Source organism: Gavia stellata, chromosome Z (assembly GCF_030936135.1).
Source record: "Gavia stellata isolate bGavSte3 chromosome Z, bGavSte3.hap2, whole genome shotgun sequence".
Lineage (NCBI taxonomy): Eukaryota > Metazoa > Chordata > Aves > Gaviiformes > Gaviidae > Gavia > Gavia stellata.
The window spans coordinates 75,474,879-75,499,160 of NC_082637.1; the positions used below are offsets into that span (position 1 = coordinate 75,474,879).

Below are 24,282 nucleotides of genomic sequence, written 5' to 3' on the forward strand. Positions count from 1 at the left end.
TTAGGAGCTAGATATGGATACCATTTACTCAGCTCACTACTGGGAACGAGTTATTAATCTGCTAGAGGGAGTTTACATGCCTGCTGCATAGCTCACCATTTAGAATCCATACAGTTCTTTTCAGCCACGGGTACTATGACTGTGATCCAGGACCATAAGGATGAACTGTTAAAAGAAGGAACGACTGACGAGATTCTCAGACAGAAACAGATAATCTGGAGATCCGTCAATAGAACAAGGAAAAGAACAGCATGCTGGAGAGAGGGCTTTTATGCCAGGCGTCTCCTGGGGAATACAACAAAAACCTATAAACCTTACCATGCTGTCTTACAGAATCACTACCAAGGAATAAAACCATCCCCTGCTCTGAGTGAAAGCGAATTTAAAACAGCCTGTTTATTCAGTCTGCAGCTTTTTTCCGTTGTTCATTAAAATATGTTATTGTAGCACAAGTGGAATTCAGGAGGCGATCCCTCCACCTGATGGTTTGATTGGTGAGAATATTAGACTTCAACTTTATCTCAGCAAATAATGGGCTCTCTCTGGAATAGCTGAAACTTTGACAGGAAGGAAGAGACATTAGTGGGAATTTCCCCTAGATAACAGCCCTTGGTTTATAGAAATCCTGTTCCATTATCTCTAAATATTATACAGACATAAATACACAGAGCAACAGCATTTACTGTGCTGAATTTGGAAACACAGTGCTCTCTGCAAGAATCTTCAATATTTTTGTTTTACATATCTCTTTATCCTCAAAATGACAATCATAGCTTTGGAGAAATTTAGTGACAAAAATACAGAACTTCTACTTTAACAGACTCAGAGCATTTTCTAATTCTTTGTCTACTCCACTTCTATAAAGTGAAGCATATAGTCTACTTCTTTTTCAGAAAGAGAACAGAACAACTATAAATCCAGACCCCACTGTTTTTTATTATTTTTTGTAAAATACTACATTATTGTCTGCCTAAGACTGCAATCTATAGTCAACTGTGCTTTTTTCTCTTTGATCAGGACTAGCTTACAACATACCAGGTGGAGGAAATTACCAATAGGTAGTTTATAATTACATGTAGAATGTGAGGAAAACATATACATGGACATTTTGTTTTATGTAAACGTTTTCTGAAATTTTTGTATCATAAAGCACACTGTTATCAGTCCTGGTTTTGTTCTATATTGAATATCTTTCCGTGTATTTTTGTTAAAGTAGAGGTTGCATATGACACTGCAGCTTGAAACTTGAGGAAAAAAAAATTGCAGAAAATACAAATAACTTTTCCTGTTATTTCCTTTATTGGTAAATACTACAAAAGTGAAATGCTCTGCACAAGGTCGGTATTAGCTATGTTTCACTACTTACTATCACAGTTCTCTCCTTATAATTACATTAAAAAAATGTAAAATAAGGAAGTTAATCAGTTCTCAATTGGGACATGAAAATTTGCTGAGAGATCCAAAGTACATTTGCTTTTATTATAAGACTTTACACTATGCAGCAATTCTGACTTAAAAGGATGCTTGTCATCCTTAGATGTTTTCCTTACTTGTTATAAACTGCTATTTAAATAGGGATGGTATGCTGATATGACCATTTATCTTATTATACACTTCATTTAAGGTAATGTGTATGAGCGCCTGTCAGGCAGTCCTTCTTGAGGGAAAACTCCTATTCTGATTGGCAGGGATAGGACTACAAGACAATTAGAGATTCACTGTGTAAAGCAGACTGAAGTTTCACAATTGAGATACAATCCAGCAATGGGCCTCAGTAAAATGTTCTGATGATTTTACACTCTTTGTGAGTATTTCCTTTTTATTTCTACAAGTTTTTAAAATTCAGAAGTTTATTTCTAGAATTTTTAAATGTTGCAAAAGGAGGGATACTATTAAAACCCATGACTTCTAAAAACCTGGAAAAATACTTTTAAGAATATCTGTTGCCGTAGTGGTGAGCGAATGAGCTCAGGAGTCCAGCTTTCCATGCTGCCGGTGCACATCTCTCATTGTTGGTCTATTGGGGCAGGAAGGAAGTGCCTGGGTTCAGTTCTTGGTGTTCTGTAAAACTTCTATGAGAGCTTTGTTGTATTCTGTGACCAGCTTTCTCACGTTCTTCATTATTGGCTGGTAGTCACTCTCCTGACTTTTTGTCGCTATGACTGATTAAAAGAATTAAGGAAACAAACTGCTAGTATAAATATTAGCATAATTAGAGATCATAGGGGAACCACAATACAGTAAGTTTCCTTCTGTGAAAACTGTCAAGGGTTGCAAATAATGGAAAAAACTGAAATTGGGTCTAAAAGATTTACACCAATTTACTAGCTGCCATCTCATGCCAAGTGTGGCAGAAAAAAGAGATTACATTCCCGAGTCAGTTTTGTTTTCATATATATAGACAATAGGTCCCTTGTGGAAGACTCTGCCCATTGTTACATTGCAAACAAAACCATTTCAAGGCACTCAGCTATTTACAGCCACACAGTTAGGCACTTTAGAATGCCGGCTTCAAAAATCCCAGTCCAAGCAAGCAGGACCTTTCTTTCCACTAGCCCAAGCAGACATAAAACTGTGTATAAGCGTCTGCACTTGGATAGGTAATACATTGTAGAAAGTTAGGAGGCGACTTTTAACATCCTGATCAACTTTTTATCTTGGTTTGGTTTAGAGTTCTTTCTGTTAGAAAAAATAGGATCTAAGATTCTTACCTAATAAAATAGTGCTGTAGAGCCTTCTTGATAGAGGAGGTGGCTCCAATTACATTACGTTGTCCAAGGCTTTTTTCAGATTTTTTCTAAGAATTAGAGCACTTATCAGATACGAGGAATGGGATATTTGATATATGAAAAAGATAATGCTGTATGCGGATCCTATACTATTTTTTTCTTCCCTGATGGCCAGGCTATTACAGAATTGCCTGAAACATATTCTTGTGCCATTTTCTGAGACACGTAGCAATGCCCATTGTCAAACATACAATACTGGATGATATGGTCCAGTTTTGCTGTTATTTTTACCAATTACATTTGTACTATAATCATGTAACACTGATTCTATGCATCTTTGAGATTTCAGATTTTTTGTTTCCTAAATAGTTTTAAAGAAGTGAATTTATTGTGGTGAATTCAAAGTCCCTAGAATATAAAATAAAAGTGCAACTATGCCCTACTCAGATCTCTACAATAACTATGGAGAATAGTACAAGAACCATCAATTCTAATTAAAAAAACTTCAGTGCTTTTGCTAATTTCAAAACCTACCTTATGAAAGTCACCTGTGGCAAATAAGATTTTGCTGATGTTTTGGAAGGTCTTATATGATTAGTGGAATGTAACTCTTTAATTAGCATCACATAATGAGACAGCTACAGTACAGTTCCCCCATCCCAGCCCATTTTGCAGTTAAAGCATCTCCTTGTCATACCTTACCAAATTTATCTCATTTTATCCCTCTAATATGCAATTCCTCCTTTATTCGATAAGAAATACATTAAACGTGTACAATTTGTTGTTTACTTTCTCATCTTTGATATTTATGGTGTTTTAGAACTGCAAAATCTCATGCAAATTCACTATGCTATACAGATTTTCAAACAATGCTACGCTTGCTGGATAATTTCAGATAAGACTGGAGTGATGTGAAGATGATCTTCATATGAAACCTAATGGCAAAACTGACCCAATAGGAAAAACCCCAGACTGCAGGACAAATCTTATGCTTTAAGACCCCATAAAACTGTTTTAGACAACACATGCAAGTTTTGCTATATACAGTATCTATCAGCTAACCAGACATTTGCAAAGCATCACCTTTCCCCTCCTCCCCTGTCTCCTGCTCCCCATTCCGTCCTGTCTTACTCTGCTGGAGGAAACAGACTTCTTCCTCAATTAATACAGTGAGTGAATTTTACTGTATTTCTTAAAGAAAAGGATACATTCCTTCATCATAAAGTTATTTTGCTCATGGTGCTGCCACTTCCTCTCCAAATTTGTAAGCTGAAAACACAAAAAGAGCCCAAAATAAAAATGATAGTTATTACACAGTATCACCCAAAACCATTGTATCAATACCTTGTACTCTTATCACCTGATAAGATCAAAGCTATTTCACAAAAAGCCCACAGAAATGAGAAACAATGGCACAATGATTTTTAAAGCTACCAATTATTTACCTGTATATAATTTAGCACTTCATACATCTATTTATATAAAAGCATTACATGCAACTGCAGTGGTAGATGGAAAAAATCAGATGAGAATTCAAGACTTGTCATATAAGGAAATGTGTAAGCAAGTCAGAAGTAAAAAGGTGAACACTGCAGGGGGATACTAATTCTCATTATACTTCATATCATTTAAATGATCTCTTCTTAAAATCAGTAAGATCTAAAATCACCAAAGATACAATATTTCCTGACACTGTCTCGGACTTTGAGCTACACAGAAGAAACTTCCTTACTTCCATAGTTAAGTTTCCTGTCTGATGCCAGAAGCTGTGATAAGAACAGAGCTGCAGCGAGAAGATTGTAGGAGTGTGGGTTAAGTGCTGGCACTTCTTCAATACTTTCAGCATCAACAGGAAACTAATGTGGACATTATATCGATGGCTGCTTCCTTACAATACATTTTTATAATATTTGTTTTTCTGATGCTACTGTTCAAGGTTCAGCATTTCAAGATATGCAGATGTTATTTTTAAATGCAAGAACTGGAAATCATTCTGAGACTAAACTTTCAATGGAAACTAAGGTAATAAATTAGGAAAATATTGCAACACTTCACTTAAAAGCTTATTCTTATGCCAGAAGATATGAAAATAGTAGCTATATTACTCAAAATAAATCTTACAGTCAAGAATCAGTTATCTAGAGTACTGATTCACAGCAAAGATGGCAGTCATTTATTTCCAAGATACGAAATTTCTGACAAATTATAATCTTTATTGCTCCCTTTGTAGATGTTGCTACATGCAACACAGCTGGTAAAGGAGCCTATGTTTAAAATACTGTCTGATATATACCAAAGGAAATACTCAGTGCATTTTTATAGTAACTCCTTGAATGCCCTAACTCAATACAGTCAACTGCTTGCAAAATTGCCCAAACCCTCATGATAGGTAAACACTATTTGTACTTCAGAATGCTTGATGCATGTCAACTAATCAGCTTTTTTAAGACAAACCTTTATTCACCCTCATGACATTTACACTAATGACATAAAAAGCAAAGAAACAAATCCTTTTGCACACATTGAAATAGACCTGCCACAGCTTAATGAACTGAAGAAATGCTGTACAACTACTATTTTATATAAACTTTTTAGCATCATTATGCAAGTATCTTAACACTGGCTGGGTATCCATTTCTGATTTACATAATCTCTAGGAATAAGAATCTGATCTTGGCATAAAAAATATACAATATCTGAAGTCTTGCAGACTTTGGCATGCAGCTTTGGGGATTTATATCATCACCCTAGAGTTAGCCCACAAGGATGATATGCTGCGAGTGTATAGGTGTGTCTCCTTAGAGCTATGCCCTCTCATCCGCTCCAGGAAGTTCACTCCAGAAGAAAGTTAACTTAAACATGTACAAATATCACATTCAGCTTTTAACTGAATTAGAAAAAACTAACAGTTCTAAAGGACAAAGACCTCAACAACCTGAAACAATAAAAATCAGTGAAATGCAGAGAAAATAATCAATTTCCATTTTTCAGCTTATTTTGAGGTTATCCATTTTCCTTCTGTGCATTCAAACCTATGGGCCAGTAAAGTTCTGCTGCCAAAATGATAGCAATTTGTGGGTGTTTATAAAGGAAGAATCAAAGCTGCTCAAGAGTTTATAATCATCTTTCCTGATTCACTTTTGAAATGTAAATGTAAATGTAAATATATTCATATATACCAAAGTTCCTCGGGTTTAAAGAAGTCTGAACAAACCCTAAAACTTCAGTGGTCTGCAAGGAGCAGAAGGATTGGAAAAAGGCAAATGGAATGAATAGAATTAATAGTAAAGAAAAAACTTTAAAAACAAAAGGGATCTTATCTAATTAGTAGTGACTTTTTTTCCCTGCAGTTTCTAAGCTGGTCTTCAAACTCCTCAAGCAAAGGAATGCAAAAGGGGGAGACTTCTGATCAAGATTAATACAAACACTTAAACAAAGGATTCACACAATTTTTAAGCTCAGAAAGACCTCTGCCTACTAACTTTGAAATCTAAAGCTTACAAGACATTTATTGGCACAATATTAACTTTTGTTTGAAAACTGAAAATATGGCTATGCATTTACAATGCATAATTTTAAAAACTCCCTGAGAAGGAATAAACTGATTCCATCCATACAATGCTTCACGTGTATGAGAAAACCGGAACTGCGATAGAAACAACTGAAGAGGTAATAATATGTGGCTTGAACTATACCTGAGAATGTGTCTCATTCTCCTGCAGCTCTCTCTTTAGTGTCTCATACTCTGTATTCAAGTGTTCCATTATTTTCTTGAAAGCATGGCTACGTTTTGTTAATTTTTCCTTGTCATCCTGGAGTCTCTAGTTGGAAAAAAACCAACGCATACTGATTAATGGATGAGTTCCTTTGCTGTGGACTACAGACAAATTATTTTAATTCAGCTTTCAAGATGATACCTTTTCTTCCTCTCAGAACAAGATCATATGCATAAAGAACTCATAAGGCTTTTCTCTACCAATGCATGCTCTATCCTAAAGATAACATTCAACGGTTATGACCAATTTGTAGACTTAGACTATATTGTTATCAGCACAAATGGGAACGTTGATGTTAAGAATTTGTAGGGAATTTATCACATGTGAAATGGGAAGTGCTCTAGATGGCGTTTGTCTTAGAACAAACACATGCAGGATAAATTTTTCTTTTTTGTTTGGGCTCTGTGGTTAGATTGCTAAATTCAAACTTCAGGGTAGTCATCAGTTACAGCAGAAAAGTTCAGATGAATCACTAAAATACACGGGAAATTTTGTGGAAGGAAGTTATCAAAAGATATCCAGCTCATAGTCTGCTACATGTACCTGGTTAAAAAGTCACATATATAAGCAGAGAAGCATTTGGATTCATTTGCACAGGTGTGTGAGCCCAGTTTACAGCTATCAGTGAGGATTCCCAGGCATAGACCTGGATTCCCTTCCACTAGGTGCTCAAAACCACACAAATTCTGTATAATCCAAGGTTTCGTTCCTTCATTACCTTTTTCTTGTCTTCTCCTGATGCTTTCAGAGCTGGCAAATTATTATAGACCTCCAACTCCATTTTTGTTTGTTCAATTTTGTCTTTAAGAGAAGCCAGTTCATCAACCATCTTGCCCTCCAAAAGCTCCATCTTCTGTAGGTCCATCTGCAGTTTTTGACTCTCTAGATCACCAGATACACAACGCCTAATTAACAGTACTTTTTATTTCAAAATACATTGCCCAGTATATAAAGGTTTATGTTATATGTAAGCAATACAAACAGCTCCTGCATATCTGATTTTGATATTCATGGGAAAGTTAATGTGAATGAAAGAAAAAAAATTTGATCTTCACAGTCATCCCATAAGTCAGAGTCTTAAATTACAATTACTGTATTATACTCCATAAGTGAAGAGTAATGAAAACATGGTGATTTTCTATATCACAGTGTGGTATTTCTATTGTTAAAGTTATATATACCATCAGCCAATTTCAAGTCTTAAAGTAGTGTTGATACCTTACAAAAACCTGACTGCAATAATGCAGACAATTAAAAAAAAAATTTTTTTTTGTTTTTTACCATCATGTTGGTTTTATTTATGTTGCTTGTATATGATAAGACTTAGTTTTATGAGAGTAAATAGCCAAATTTGCTTTAAACATTCACTCTGTACAGGAAAACACTTCCATGTCTCCTGAAAATAAGAACTGTCGTACCTTACAAAATGAGCATGTACTACAACATACAGAATTTACTTCTGACAATCCATTAAAAAGAAACAACAAAGATACAGGTAATTAAAGGAGTTAGAAGTATGGATGGACCCTTATATGAAGAGAGATGTAAAGACTGAAACTGTTCAGACATGAGATGCTTAAGGGAGGACACAATAAAGACACACAAAAAACACACTTTGATCCAGTTTGGGGGTTAAGTTATCCACCCTGAGTGCGGTAGGACTAAATATGGCTAGACTTCTTTCGAATGGTTTTCTGACCTGCAGCCTTGTCATTGTATTTTCTTCATGTTCCTGAACCTTTAAGCACATGGCTACATAATCTTATGTTTCAGAGCTGTGTCGAACTCAGAAGAGTGATACAGATAATGCAGGGCTTTTTTCTACATTCTGAAATATCAGGAAAAGTGGGCTATTAGGAGGGATGAGACAGCACAAAGAAACTTCTCTCAGCATAGACTGTATATTTTGCTCACACACTCAGATTTGTGCCGATCACCTGGAAAAAGGGTAGGAAATTTCCCCCCCCAACTTAACCAAGGCAGTAGAGGTCTTTATGGCAGAAGGGAGTGGATGTGCATATGTGAAAGAGGGAGAGTTCATCTTTCCAAAAACTGTGGGTATTGTTTCCTCGGTGGAATTATTTGGAAAAATCGCACCTGATCAAAACCCTGTCATAGCAAGATTTTGGTATTCATCTCTCCTCTTGTGTATTTATGCCATATACTCATTTTTTCAGTGTGAAATACTGACTTTGGTCAACATTTCTGGCTTATTACATAGTGCTTTGGCAATTTCTTTAGGAACCTCAAAATAAAAAAAAGACAAGCCAAGATTTTTGTGTACAATATGTAATTATCCTGAGGAACACAATTCCATAAGGTAAGATTGAAAGGGTCCTGTGTGTGTATTTATTATATAAACAAATATGAAAAATTTCCATACCGGTAAAAAGAAGGGTTTAAAAATAAAAGGTTTGGAACTGCATTGCTTGTCTGTGATTCAATGTTTATGCTGCCTTCCACCCTAAAGTGCTTACAAAAACACTTTCCCTGTGTCTAGAATATTTCATAACTGCCCATAGTTTCACTTTGAAGTTCCTGGTATTGGTCAATGTCAGATCCTAAAACACAACTGAACAGACCACAGCTCTACTTCTCTTGCTTCTATGGCACTGTGGTTTAAAGACAGACAAATACTTAAGGACCTCAATAAATCAGGGCTTTCACATTAAACCCACTAAAAAATAGAATTATAAAATAAAAATAATTCAAATTGGAGAGAAATAGCAGAAAACAACTTTAGATTTTCTTAAGGATTTATATAGGCCTAATCGCAGCATTTTCAATTTTTATATCATTCTAATATTTATTTTTTTTTATTTTAAAATAATACATAGTTGACTAATTGGGATTTATTTTACATGTGTATTGGGTTTGCGTGGCTGCTATGAAGAAAGTTAACCCCATCCCAGCCAAAACCAGCACAACATGTAAAGAATAATAACAACATAAATGCTAAAAAGTCGGAAAGGATTCTTAGACTCTTCTATCTATATACCGATACAAACTATGGTGAGACATCAATAGGCTATTCCTATCCATTCACACTTTCTGGAGAAAAGGGAAGAAACTGGAAGGGGTGAATTTTACCCTTATCCAGCAACAGCCTCAATGAAAAAAACTCAAAACTAAAAAACCTCAAAACTTCTTTAGGGGAAGAGACAGGAAGAGGATGCAGCCCAGTTCCTTCTGATACGCCATGAGGTTGCAGCATCTAACAGGCAGTGTGTACACAGTAGCAAACTCTCAGACCGAACTACAGTGACCCAGGGAAATGTTTTTGAGAAACTATGCAATCAGCACTTTTGTTTACTCTTCATAGTTCCCTTTTTTTTTTTTTTTTTAAGGGTTCTGCTGCTGGACTTTTTATATCTTTGTTACGGCAAGAAAATATGGAAATCCAGATTTTAATCACAACAAAAGAATCCTGAAGAAGACTGTGCTTAATTCAAGCATTAGGAAGAACTTTAACTGTGCAAACTGAACATTCACCGTATTTTTGAAAGACTTTTAAGTTGTTTATTACAGTATCTGTAACTCCTTGCTTTCAGAAGTTTACTTATGAATCATTTAAATGATCTGCTGAAAATTACGTACTGTAATTTCCTTCTCTTCCTTTGCAAAGAAAGAAATATGTCTTTCAATAATGTCTCTATAGTGCTATGTGCTTCTGGAACATCCTTATATTATAAAGTCATAAGAATTGATGCTTACACGAAAGAACAAAAAAGTCATATTTGAACTTGTAGTGTATGGCCCAGCTTTTTAAACTACGCTAGAACTGCAGAATCAGTATTTGCAGACAAGTGAACACTAAATGTTAAAATGCATAACAGAACAATCAATTTCTGTAACATTTTGTGCATAACAACTTCTTATTTGCACGTAACTGCTTTGAAGTTACAACACAGGCTCCTATTTTGAAAATTACCACCAAGCACAGCACGTAATAGCCTTCTAACAAAATGATTTATAGTTTTTAATTCCTGCCCCTTCCTTTCAGCCAAACAAACAAGGAAAGACTTGCTGAACCAATAATGATATTGGCAAAGGCTTGGAATTACGAGAACAATTCCACTATAAACAGTGCAAATAAAGAACTAAATAGATACTTGTTACAGAAATAAAAGAAAAATACTGTCTGCTTTTTGAAATTACAGGCAAGATACTGCATATTCTTACACTTAAGTATTTGAGTATTACCAAAATGAAATCAAAATGAATATTCACTTAGCAGAATCAAAGCCTGAGAATTTGAGAGCTATCCTCTGTTGTTGCCAGTTATTGTCCCATGGTACATAGCCCTTTAGAGAACCACAAACAAGTGATACTAAGAACTACATTTACAAATAATACATGGTTATATAACTGTGGAAGTCTCTACTTCAATTTATTAAACACTATTTTAAGATTGTGGAAAAACATTTACTTAGAGGTGTATATTAGTAAAGTCAAACTTCTAGCTCAAAGAACTTTCTACCCCTGTATTAAAATACATCTGTTTAACATATATCTGTGCAAGTAAGCTGATCATTTACTGCTAATAGTAAGTGATACTCCTGAGAAATGTAAATAACTTGTTACCCACAAGAGTTTCAATTTGTCAACTTGCCACTATATTTTAATATTTGGAGATCGCTGATCTTGTACTTGTTATTAGTGTAACAACTCAGGTAATTTTAATTTTTTTAAGGAATGAATTTGAAAATTGATTGCTGATCTCACCTGTAATCAGATTCTTAGCAGTGCTCTGTGACTTCTGCATTTCATTTGATTTGAAAGTGAGGTCTTCCTGCATAATCTTCAGCTCTTGATTAGTAACAGATGAAATTTGTTTCATACGATTCACGTTCTGTGTGTTACCAATAACAATAATGAGAACATGCTGTATCTTTGAAACAGTAAATGGTAACTGGACAAGTAAAAAACTCTCCTGTCCTAGCACATTGTCTATTATTTGGCTTTTCTACTACAAAGACTGAAAATACTGGAAATAATCTGAATTGATATAAATGTGAACAATTTTCATTCTACCAACTTTTGGTAAAAGACATACTGACAGGCCCAGGAAGATGAAACAAAAATGCAGCAAGTATAAACCGTGTTGCCATATCAAGCTCTCCTAAAGTAAGTGTCATTGCCTAAAATATACCTTATGGTATACCACACTGAAAGAGTTAGAAGACAACTAAAGTGATGATATAATCAAAGTATTACTCAGCCGAAAGATTTCTGTAAGATAAAAAAATCCATGGGAACCAAAAATATTAAAAGAAAAAATGTTTTGAAAGTAAAAAAACTGGCAGACTGCAAATGGGAACAATTTCTAAAGTGTTTACATTAAATACTACACAGCAGGATATTCCAGACATAATTTTAGTAGATCAGAGAGACGATTGGAATATTGTCAGTTACTTAACAGTAGTGACAGAATACCCATGAACTGAGATTTGCAGATTTTAGGTAAAAAAAATATTGCAGTAGTTTTATTTGCAGTATTCTGATATGTTTATCATGAATGGAATAATGTTCCTTACAGCAATGATGATGAGTTATAGCAATTATGCAAACATTTCTTTTATTCTGGTCACAAGTATTATCTAATATTCAAAACTACTTCCACAGAAATGTAGAGAAATTAAATAAATATTTCTTTTTTTTTTTTTTAAACTACTGCTGTACATGGTTTAATGTTTAATCCTCTTAAGTGATTATTATGCAGATACTGACTGCGTAATGTATAAGACCCACCATCCTTCTTTATCCATGTATTCTCCTGCTCTGTGCTTCTAAAGTTCTGGCTTGCCACAGGAGGAGGGAAATCCACTTACCCTGCTTGAGTGCTCCAGGAGTGCAACGATGTTGGCTTCTATTTGGGCCTTTCGTTCCAATTCCTGATTCTTCACCTCTTCAAAAGTCTCAAGAAAATCTACAGATCAACAAACATGATAAAGAAGGCTGCTATTTGCATGGGTACTGCACAAGCCTTTGTCATTTCCAGTCAAAACTTTGTATTACATTGACAAGCTGTACAACTTCAGACAGGTTACTTTAAGATAAATAGTTTATTTAAGAGGCAGGTGGTAGAGTCATTGAAACTTGTCAACTTCTGGATTGGAATGAAAAAGAGGACGATTTTTCCAGAGACGCATATTTGACTGATTAATGACATGAGGTCACCACCTTCTTGGACACTGTTTAGGTGAGGCTTGCCACCCAACGGGAAAGGATTTTCATCATTATGATTTCTGACGCCTTTCTGAATGCTTGTTCCAGCAGCTGTTGGTCTTAATTTTTCTGAAAGCTATCAAAATGAGCTACTAAATAAAGGAAACAGGTGACCTTACTGTCTCTAATGACCTGGATTAAATGCCAAACACTGCTAAGGACCAATATTCACCTGGTATCACCTCTTTCATTTTATATGATGTCTCTTTGCTACATCTTTAATGTATGTTCATTCTAGTAAGTATCCAACTGAATCTGACAAGACAGTTGTTATGATGGTATGCGCGCTGTATTTGTGCCCTAGGCATACTACATTGTATTCCTGGTGACAGACATACTGAAAAAAATGTGCTGGAGACATCACATGGAAGTCAGAGGTCCATCAAGATGCCATCCAGGGCTGTAAGTTACTATCATCCCTCTTCTGCTGGGTCTCCTCCTGAAACATTGTTTATATACACAGGAGCACTCAGCAAACATAAGAGTTTGCAAACTTCCTAGCTGGATGAAAACGGGGAGAAGTGCTTGTTTGAGCAAGAAGGATTAGATAATAGTAAATTCAAGATGGATTATTTAGGAAGAGAGAAAGAAGACAAAAGGAACTACTTAATGGAAATACCAACAAATCCTGAAGGGATGAGGACTGACTAGAGAATTGTGGATCCCAGAACATCCAGGATTTTTAAAAAATACCTAATTTTTAAATTCTTTACTAATAAAACATTTATGGATAAGAAAACTATTGTAATACCTGACATCATCTGCAATGCTGTCCATGAAAGAGTTAACAGAGAAGCTTCACAGACTGCAGCTTCTAAAACTTTTAGAGTTTTGTGCATTATAGCAGCCAGGGGACAATACTAAGATACCACAAAGACTATCTCTGAGGCACAGATTTCAGAATGAAAGACACCTGGAATTCTTAGAGATCAACGAATGGCATTAGACAACACATTTATAATGTGCACAGCTGATCGCTATAAATAATGACTAGTTCCGATAAAACTTCAGTTGGCTCAAAAAGTTGAAATAAAGTTTCCATCCACCTGACACTGACTGGTAACTGTAGAGAACAGTACTTGGCAAGAGGTAAGAAGCTCTACATTTTGCCAACACTGCTGTGAAACAGTAACCAGAAACATAGTTAAAGCCAAAGCTGAAACAGCCTGCAATTGAAAAAAGCTAGTCAAGTCCCAGGTGCTGGATAAGGCCATCGCCAGGTCTGTTTTTCTCCAGTACCCAGGCTGCAAATGAAGCTACCCTTAGAAAGGGAAGTTTTACTTTCTCTTGGTGATGTTCTTTTTCTTCAGAATGAACTTGTCTTGTTTTATCTTAAAGATAGCACAACTATACTTTAATAAGAGAAGCAACAACGACAGCTCCAAAAAGAGGTCCTTCCTCAAAAGGCACTTACTGGATATTTCATACCATCTGTTCTTGTGAAATACAGACAGGAATTTTCTACGCTAAGAAAATATCTGAGCACAACAGAAGTAAGGGAAAGGCAGTAAGGAAAGTAATAGTATTGAAATTCTGTTTAAAACATTTGAGCTGTTCTTCCCTTTTTTGTTTAAAAAATTAAGTGGGTAATTTTTACAAAGAGAAACACTCAGATAACCTAACACACACAAAACTTTCAACCACATTTAACTGTTTAGTGCTCTCGTAGTGAGCAAAGGCTTCATTAACATCTGTCTCTTGTGGGGGTCTGAGCCATTTCTTTTCAACATAACAGATGATGCCATGGCCTTTGCTGCATCTTAGCAAGAGGTCTTAAATAAGTTGATTGCAGTATCTTGATAAACCTATTTATTTGCTTCCAAGGAAGCTGTAGGCAATGAGGATATTGAATCTTCCAAAGCATATACGTAGGGAAGGCAGAGGAGTGAAACAAAAGCACCTTCATGAAAGAAAAGCAGTCTTACACATTCAAAAATATGAAATGAGAAAAAAACTAAAGCACTTTACATCCATAAATATATGATTTTATAAAACTGAGCCTGAAACAGTGGAATTAGGACCTAAGAATTGTACCTATATGATTTGACTACTGTTTTTGTCCTTTGGCATTCTGGACCTTTTTAGGTGTTTTTTTTCAAACCTTCTTTGAATTTATTTAGAAACATTAAATAGGGTCCATATTTACATCTCATCTCACTGTCTTTCTGCAGGCAACTCTCCTTTTCATCATGCCTGTCTGACTGACCTTGTTCCATTTGAGTGCTATGTGTTTCACAGACTCATAAAAAATTGAATGGAAGAGACTGCAAGAGGTCATCTAATTAATTTACTTGCTCCAGGACAAAAACAACTGCATGTCAGTAATTCAGATGTTTGTCTATACTCTTCTTACAGGCAGCTCATGATAGATACTCCACAATCCTCCTGAACAATCTAGTCCAATGCTTGGTGAGTTTTAATGCTAGAAAGTTTTTTCTAATATTCAACCCGAAATATTTCTGCAACTATTTGTGTATTACTCCTTTTATATTCTCCATGCATATGCCCAGATAGATTATTCACTTATTATCTGAAACAGCCTTTTTACACATTTGATGACTGTCATAAATTCTCTAAAATAAAAGACTTGTTCTGTAATATTTCCTTGCAGGTCATGCTTTCCGCATCCCTTATCAGTTTCTCTTCAGGACTGCCATCGTCTTTCTTTATGTGCAAAACTAGAGACAATACTCCAACTGAAGCCTTCCTCAATGCACAGAGAACAAGATTACTTCATGTGACTGACAAATTACACTCCTATGTATACCTACTGCTGTGGTATTTTCTCTTCCATGTTAGTGTGGTACTGCTGAGCCATGTTCCCTGTCTATCACTGTAACTTTGAACCATACCACAGAGCTGTGCCTAACGAACTGCTCTCTATTTTGTATTTTTGCTGTTGATTACTCTGCCCAAGTGTATAAACTTACACTTAATCCTTTTTGAACTTTTTGTACTTCATTTGTAATCTGACATAAGTATTTTAAATTCTAACTCTGTCCTCCAACATGATTTCAGCTTTTCTGATGTAACATTTTCTGTGAAACTGTGTATTTACTCTCTCTCCTGTCATCTAACTGATTAATAAAAATATTGACTAACCTGAACATCCAACACACTGCAAAACTCTACTCAATACATTCTTCCATCTTGGAAGTGAATCCTCATAATTAGTAATTTTTTAATCAAATGCACAGTATAGGTTAATAATTGACATTATTTCCCTAGCTTGCTTCTAAGAACACCACGACACAGCAGTAGAAGATGTACTGAAGTCAAAGTACACGATATAGGCTGATCCTCTCTTATTCTGCAATATTTTTCTGTCACAGAAGGAAATTATTTGTTTGTTCTTGACAAATCAATAGTAGTGTTATTCATATTCCTGTTTCTGTAACATTTACAAATTGTTTGCTTGCTTATTTTTTCCACAATCTTTCTGGAAACTGATACCGAGCTGACTGGTCTATACTCTGGAACTGCATCAGTATTCTCTGATGGAGGGCAGAAGCAGAACCAAAACCCAAAAAGTCAGCAAGATCATGAGGCCCTGCTTTCACAGTCTGTATTTGTACTGAAAATCAAGATCAAGCAAGCTTTTGTCCTTCTGCTTCTCAGGAAATCAAGTAATTTGAAAATGCAGAAACTCTCTAAGTACGCTCTTACACATCTTTCCTTATTGGCAGCTGAGACCTTTCTTTCAGTATCATGCTAGCCATAAGTTATATTGAACATTTTTAGAGAACACTGTTACAAAAAGGTATTACATACTCTGGCCTTCATGGCATATTTATTGATCATTTTCCCCTTTCGCTGAATAACAGACCAACTTTTTTTGTAAGCTGCCCGCTACAGTATACTAGCAATAAGGTATATTTTAAAAACAGTTGTTTTCACCCTCTGTTAGTTGCTGCTGAGGTCTCGACGACATTAGAACCTTTTAATACGGAAGAAAGTTTTAGTAGCGTTCATCTTGAATAAACAGATATGAGAAGCCTTAATTTTACATGACGTCCGCACTTGTCCATTTTGAAGTTCTGCTTTTAATCAGACCTGAACCACTGGTTTTATATATCTTTTATTTAAGTTAGTGTTAAAATTAATGTCAGCCTTGCTTTCATAAAATAAAGCTGTGTTCCTAAGACCTTTAATGTTTGATGAAAAGCCTTGAAAAATGCTCCAAATATTTGTGACTGTCCTGTAAGTCCTAAGATATCAAATATCTTGTCCTGAGGTAGATCACAGAAACTTTATGCCATGATCAGGCCATCTCTTCTTTTCAGCTCTAAATTAACTGAGTGTTAACAGTACAGCTGTATTTGAGAGGAATTAGGCCTGATTGAAGTATGTTAGACAACTTACTGTCCATGCTTTCTTCCCTCTTCTTCAGCTCCTTGTATTTCCAATTCTCCTCTCCTGCAAGAGATGTAACACTGATTTAACTTTATATTGTTACAGTCCTAGATTCCTTTAGGTAGGCAAAATGTCAGTTTTAAAAATAAAAATTCTACATGCCTAGAAACTACAAGACTCATCCCATGTCATTTAATTTAGTCACTTCAACTGACTATGTCATACACACTTTTATATTTAAAAAAGAAGATAATTAGCTTAATAAATCAGCCTCAATGCAATTTTTTAGAACGTTTTAGATGTTAGAATTTTTTATAAATAATAGTGGGATAAATACAAAGGAAGTTCATAGGAATTTTCTGAATTCAGGTGAATTTCAATAATAAAGAACAAATGCTTTTGTGTATTTGGGCACCACGGTTAGTTAAAACTTTCTACAGCTCTGTTTAACATATGGGCCACTTCAATGGCACCTTCATGTATTAGAATAGACTTTCATAAGGATACGCAGCTTGTAAGTGACAGTGTGACAATCTCAGGGAAATAAAGAGGAAAACTGTACAAGCAATGGTATAGGGAAATAAAATGCACAGAAAGCTTTCTACAATTAAGTTTAAAATAAAATTTCCATACACATTCTTTATAGTGATATTAGGAATAATGAATAACACACAATACATAATTCATTCCATCTTTAAATCCAACTACTGACTATAAATAGCTCTTAATTAAAATGTACTAGTAAAGTGGGAGACCCCATATATTTGTCACAAGTTTCAAGAAGATGAGACAATTCAGCTCCTAAGAATAATTTTAAGTTTCAAACATCTAAATTTTTAATTGTTTGAGTCTTGGTCATTGATTAATTTTCAGCATAATCTTGCAACTTTAAAGAATACAAAGAAAAAGAATGAAGTAGGTACAGATATAACTGAGCAAGCAAATTTCTCCAGGTCTTTTTGCTTGTACACCCCCATGCTTTCCTTTTTATCTAGTATATACAAACAATAAGAACACCCGTGGGCCCCTAAGGGACTGTGATTCTGCTTCAGCTTCCTTGCAGCTGTGGCTTTGTTCCTTGCTGGACTCTCTCTTTCTGCAAAGTAAGTCTCCAGTACTTAATTATTCAGTCTGTTCTACTCTTAAAAAGTCTAGTTAGAGTGAGCCATGAAACAGAGAGCTACACGATCTGCCAAGTGTTTAAAGAAAAAAAAATACTTGAAATAAAACCCACAACCTTTAAAATGTCTTTACAGAGAAGTTGTCTTTACAGAGACTTTTTCTTCAAAATATGTTATTATTACACCAATATCTTAGCCTCTCACGCAATTTATGAAGTGTTGTCTATTCCATTGTGAGTTAATGTTGATTTTGACTAATCAGTTAAAGGTAACTGCTAATATATAGATCATACAATAAGTGGGTGAGGTTTTTTACGTATTTAGATACTCTTAAGCGAAAACTAAAAATAGTTATTTCTAGTTATGGTCTGTTCATTTTGCTTTTCCCACTCAAAAATGTTCCTAACACTGAAATATTTATCTTGAAACATTCAAAAACTCCTTAGTTGTAATTTTTTTTTTTAATTGGGTATTTTACTTTAAATTTAACTAAACATTTTTAGGAGCTGAAGTTTCGTGAATGGTTTGTAATAAACAGTTAAAATACTGAGCCAGAAGTAAGCTGACTGGTAAGCGAGGGAGGACAGGAATCTCAAGGACACACCAAGATGCTGATTTAAAGCAGAAGTATGAATGGCCCCCTGCGATTCTCTCTCCATTCGCTACAGAAGGCGGCACTGGGAGATTAAAATTCTGTGTCTTAATGCTTCTCCGTATGAATATCTTCTTTATTCTCCCCATGTTATACCAAAAGGTATAATTGCCTCTATATTATACTACAAGGTAACTTTATTCTGAATATCCTGACCATTCCTGATATGTTGACAGAGAGCATGTGCTTTCTGCTACATATGCTTTAAACTCTCTTCTTCAACAGAGGTCTTCTAAAACAGTGAGAGACATACAGTGCAGCAATGAATGATTGTGTGTGTAAACCTAACTATAAAATGTGAAAAGCAACTCACTTCTTACCTTCTGCATTTCTCCAAAGATACAAAAAAAGAGTAGCAAGCGAAACAAAAAGGAAAAATTAAAGCAGAATAGTAAAGTTGGCAATGATATTATCAGGAAACAAGAACGCTAATAAAACAGTCTTAATAAATTATTTGCACAAAAATAATGAAATAGCTGGAGAAATGTGAAAGATTTTGTAATGCAAAAGATGAGAAACAGATGTATCAAACATTTGTTTAGGGTCAATTTCAGAAATATTTGTTCACCTTGAAGAAATTTAGAGCTAAAGTTTACACTGATCACCCGAGAAAAGATATAAAGTAAAAAGGACACAAACACATTATTTAATCAGTCCTACAGAACTCAAATAACTTGTTACAAAGTTTTCCAGAATGTATGTACATATTTATGTAACTCCTATCTAAACAAGATTCCTTATAATTAGAAGAATTTTTTCCACGGGATGAAATGCCATTTTAAGGAGAATCTTCCACAGCTGTTGAGGGCCTACGCTCAAACTAAGCTACTTCCTCCAGAACCATAACTTCCAGTGCTAGGAGAAATTCCAACCTAACCTCGCCTAATGTACTACAGCAAGTGTTTGTTAGAGGTAAGTTTCTAAGCTAATGCCATTTCTAAGCAGCTCCCAAACTCTTCTTGCAAAGATTAACCAAAGAAGTTTCAAAGACAGAAAAAAATAGTACTGAATTCTGTCTGCTTTACACATTATTATTAAACATTCTCAATTCCACATTCATTGACAGTGTATCAGATCACGTAAAAGGTAAAATAAATAAAAGCTTTTCTAAAGCTGAGCTGGTTCTAATAAGAGAAACTTCTCTAATAACAGAAACGTCTATTCCTCAAGTAGTCCTAAAAATAAAATTGGGATGGAGAACCAGACAGCTGTACTATTATTTTATATAGTAGTTTTAGTACTCAATATGAACTTGATGAACGTGCCACTAAGGTGGGTAATCCTGATTTCTTACATCTGAAAAGAGAAGTCTGCACCCCTAGACACAAATTCTTCTTCTGATGGTGAATAATGGACATTTGCATAAGCCTAAAAGTTTCAAGCAACTAATGTCCATGTGGTTTAATACGAACAGATGCAGCTCTGCATAGTCTTCTACAACTTTAGTCATATTACCTTGATGATTCTCCAGATCCATATCAATTCGTTGAATGACCTTTTTAAAATGGTTTGTTTTCTCTTTTACTTCTGACAGCCTGACAAATACATAATGAAATCCAAGGTTAAAAATGTGTTGTAAAATACTTAATTTTTTTCAGACAAAAAAGGAGAGAAAAATCGAGAATAAAAATAGCAAACCTAAGTTTATTGAAAACAAAAGCATATCAGGGGGATTGCTGAACAGCTATATGTAAAAGCACCTGTCACTTTAGTCCCTATATGTATTAAATATAAGTACTGCTGCTCTTTTTTAGTAAAAACATTTTTTTGTTGAGTCATCAGTAGTTCTTAAGTTACTCAACTGGCCCCTCTGCTGGTTGCTACACAGCTTTGCAGAGGTACAACATAACTGGTAAACTACAAGGAACTGTATTCCTTAAAAATTACCTGCGTGTTCACTAAAATCCATTAAGAAAAACACTGTATTACATAACCAATCGCTTAAAAACATTTCTATGTAAATTCTCAAATATGGTTCTCTGCTATTGTTTCTTTCAAAAAAATCTGTTAAGCAACTTATTATCCAGTCAAAAGTGTCAATGCATTAAAAATTAACCAACGATTACAGTTGGGAGTACTGCTTAAAAGAATTTAAAATTGTTTCTAGGAGATTTCAGGAATTATCTTAATTTTTCTGTAAAGAGAGTAAAATCAAAAGGCTCAAAATCCCGAAAATATTGTACTGTTTTAACTCCCCCCCTCAATACATTACTATTTATTATAACATTTACCAGAGTTTCTGGCAAATCTTCAAAAAGATCCAGTACCCAAGAATCAAGAAGCAATGCCTTGTTACTCTTCAGAACTGAAGGTTCTGTAAGCAACTTTGTAACTCTTAGGTTTTAAGAACATATAACAAACTCTTCAAAATGTGACTGCAGTGTAACATAGGCTCAACTTCATAGATGTGCCACATGAGTAGCTCTTGCAGATGAATGCCTTCTTCAAGTTTACGCCAGTGCTATTACCAATTTATATTCTCAAGGCATGTTCATAAGGATAGGAAGTACCTTATTATGCAGATCTAAATGTCCTATCACTATAAATAAAGTTGTTTAGCTGAAACAAAAGGATACATTCTGTTCTCTGTGGAAGGTTAACGCTAGCACAGGCTCGAAAATGTGGTGATGTTCTAAAGGTCCAAAGAAATCTGTGACGGAATTCAATTATCTGTCTTTAGGGTCTAAATGTAATTTGTAGCAACAGTATTATGGGATTACTCACTGTCTTTCCATGCTTGCTATTTCTTGACTATCGTCCTTAACCTATGAAAAGGCACAACAACTTTAACATATGAAATAAAATCTACAAATGAAAAAAGGAAAATCAGGAAAGACTTCTTAACTCAGTATAAAGGGAATAGAAACTCAGCACATGAAATCACAAACTTGCTGTCACATTGTCTAACAACAGCTCTTCATTGAAGAGAAGTGATATAAGAGTTACATCTTCCAAATGTTCTCCTGCTTTCTCAATACACATTTAAAAATCAGACGCACTTATCAGCGTCATTCAGTCCAATAATCCATATAGTATATATGGATAGCTACATACCACAGCATAGATCCTTGTAAATGAACTAAATTGTTCCCAGATTACTACATCTGCTTAGTAACCCAAAAGGATACTGTCTGGATTTATGTTATAAAATTGTTCGATAGCATCAGTTTTCCCATACCAACATGACTGATGAATTGGAACAAGTCAACCAGCTGAAAAGCTGACTGTGCCAATTTTGTTTTGGCTGAACCTGAAACATCCCATCCAGCCAATTCATTAACTGCTCTTAATTCCAGATGATTTATGCTGCTTAAAGAGCAAATAAAGGCAAGATTCAAACCCAACTATTTTCAAAGATTATCATCCCTTAAAATAATGACTCAGAGAGTCTTTTACATAGTAACATTTTATGTTCTTGCCTGCTTTAGTAATCTCTCTCTTTCCTCCTGTGGAGATTCCATGTTCTTATCCTCAGCAATCATTTGATCTCGACGTTCCTCGAGCTCATGGAGCTTTTCATACAGTTGCACAGCCTCCTGTTTCACCTGGGAGTGTGCTATTTCCTGTTAGGAAAAGCAAACACCTATTAGCTATTTTCAGATGGCAAGAAAGTGTTGCAGAAATTATGCTTCAGTTAAGCAACACTTAACCTATACATTAAAAGTGAAGCTTATTTGTTATGAACAGTATGGAGACAGTATAAACAAAAAACTTTATAATCCATATTCTTAATATTGCATTTTCTGGAATGGAATATCCCAGCCAGCTACTTCTTGCTTTATGAGTTCATCCTCAGGCCAATTTTCTGACTAGATTTACTACTTCACCATTTCTAGGGGATCAGAAACCATATACGGTATTCAAAAGGACTGGAAAAAATATCTAGTAGTATTTGAAAATTATTCTTTCTGAATATATACATGACTCAATGTTTCAGCTCACAGATCCTTTTATCCATGAAAGACCCAATATGAGAAAATTGTCCTCATTCTAGCCATATGACAGTGTATTAGAAGTGTGTGTTTATGTATGTATGTGGGATAAAAAATACATTAGCAGGTACCATTTTGTGCTTCAAATGCCAGTTGCTTTTGAAATGGAATGTGGGACAAGAAGATCATTCTCTCACATCCTGAGAGTTGAAAACATATTGAAAAATTAGGTTTCACAAATCCTTAAGAAGGATGTGAATGATAATTTCATGTTTATCTTCAGAGTAATTCCAAATCAATCAAATGTCACACAAAACATTTGAAACCACATCAGTAACTAAAGCTAGGAAACCTCACTGTTGCTATCAAAATTTTGTACTCGGCATCTAGCAAAAACAATTTTTACCCACTAGTGATTAGAAATTATCGGTGGAAAACAGAGAGGCAGCTTTGCCTTCCCATTCTAAGGCATGATCCTACAGTATCTGAAAATTTAAGATTATAGTTTTTTTTTTTTACAGTAGAGTTCAGTGAAGATTGATACCAAGACCATTTGTTATCATACATACAGCTCTTAGAGCCTCCTCCTTTACATTTAGTGCGTCCAATTCCTGCTGTTGAATAACCAACTCCTAAAGAGGAAAAAAATGCAAAATTCAGATAAAAATTACTACTTGATGAGACTTTTTTGTTCTGCAACTTAGTACTTATAAAATGCTGTAAAACATGTCATTCCTGCTTAGAAATTTAAAAGACAAGACTGTGTCCACCTTCTCCAAATAATTCAGAGATAATATCCACTTACTTTCAGCATCCAGCTTTTCCAATAAATTTTGATCATTGTTATTTGCAGTTGGGCTATAACCAAAAAATTGTTTGCCCTTTTCCCACTATTTTTCTTAAAATCAGTACTGAGGGTGGAATTTATCATTTCTACCTCAGAAGTTTAAAGTCAGATTTTAAAATCTGAACTAGCCACCACAGTTTCTTCATAGTCCAGAAAGAGACAGGTAGGCCCTGACTAGTGATACAGCTCAGCCTAAGACAGCTAGGAAGGACTGGCCTCAAAAGATGCCTGTCTCTTTGTACAGACCATACAGAGAAACTTTCTAAGACTGTAAGCCTGAAGCTAGATGATTCCAGAGAACCTAGAAATCTTATTGGTTTTATTAATATTAGGCTTAGTGAAGTCACCAAAATTTTACAAAGCCCAGTTCATTTTTCTGATACATTCAGACGTACAAAAAGAACAGCAAAAAAAACCCAGATTCACTTTTGTACACAGGAAGAAAACTTTCTACTCAGGTGAACTAAAAAAAATGCTGGGGTTGTTTTTCCCTTTTGTTTGCTTTTTACACATGATGAAACATCTGAGCACTAGAGTGGCTTTCAAAATCTGCATGTCAATGCCCAAATTTAAAAGGAAAATTATGAACACCATTTGTTCTTAAAATAAGAAATACAAAAAGATGAAAGTATTTGGTTTTAGTC

At 34.9% G+C, this 24,282-nt stretch overlaps 1 protein-coding gene across 2 annotated transcripts in view; it reads right to left on the minus strand.

The window, feature by feature from the left end:
- Positions 1 to 1,276: 1,276 nt before the first annotated feature.
- The window catches only part of IFT74 (intraflagellar transport 74), a 42,403-nt gene continuing 19,397 nt past the window's right edge, over positions 1,277 to 24,282 (minus strand). The window contains exons 9-20 of one of the 2 annotated variants that reach the window (XM_059833650.1): positions 23,361 to 23,423; positions 22,279 to 22,422; positions 21,584 to 21,624; positions 20,315 to 20,394; positions 19,180 to 19,182; positions 17,096 to 17,149; positions 12,337 to 12,434; positions 11,231 to 11,357; positions 7,224 to 7,387; positions 6,425 to 6,550; positions 3,938 to 3,998; positions 1,277 to 2,162 (exon numbers count right to left, since the gene is read on the minus strand). In XM_059833650.1, coding sequence (XP_059689633.1) covers positions 2,047 to 2,162; positions 3,938 to 3,998; positions 6,425 to 6,550; positions 7,224 to 7,387; positions 11,231 to 11,357; positions 12,337 to 12,434; positions 17,096 to 17,149; positions 19,180 to 19,182; positions 20,315 to 20,394; positions 21,584 to 21,624; positions 22,279 to 22,422; positions 23,361 to 23,423 — 1,077 coding nt within the window. In that variant the 3' untranslated portion in view covers positions 1,277 to 2,046. The remainder of the gene's footprint in view (positions 2,163 to 3,937; positions 3,999 to 6,424; positions 6,551 to 7,223; positions 7,388 to 11,230; positions 11,358 to 12,336; positions 12,435 to 17,095; positions 17,150 to 19,179; positions 19,183 to 20,314; positions 20,395 to 21,583; positions 21,625 to 22,278; positions 22,423 to 23,360; positions 23,424 to 24,282) is intronic. The other variant, XM_059833649.1, reaches the window with a different exon arrangement.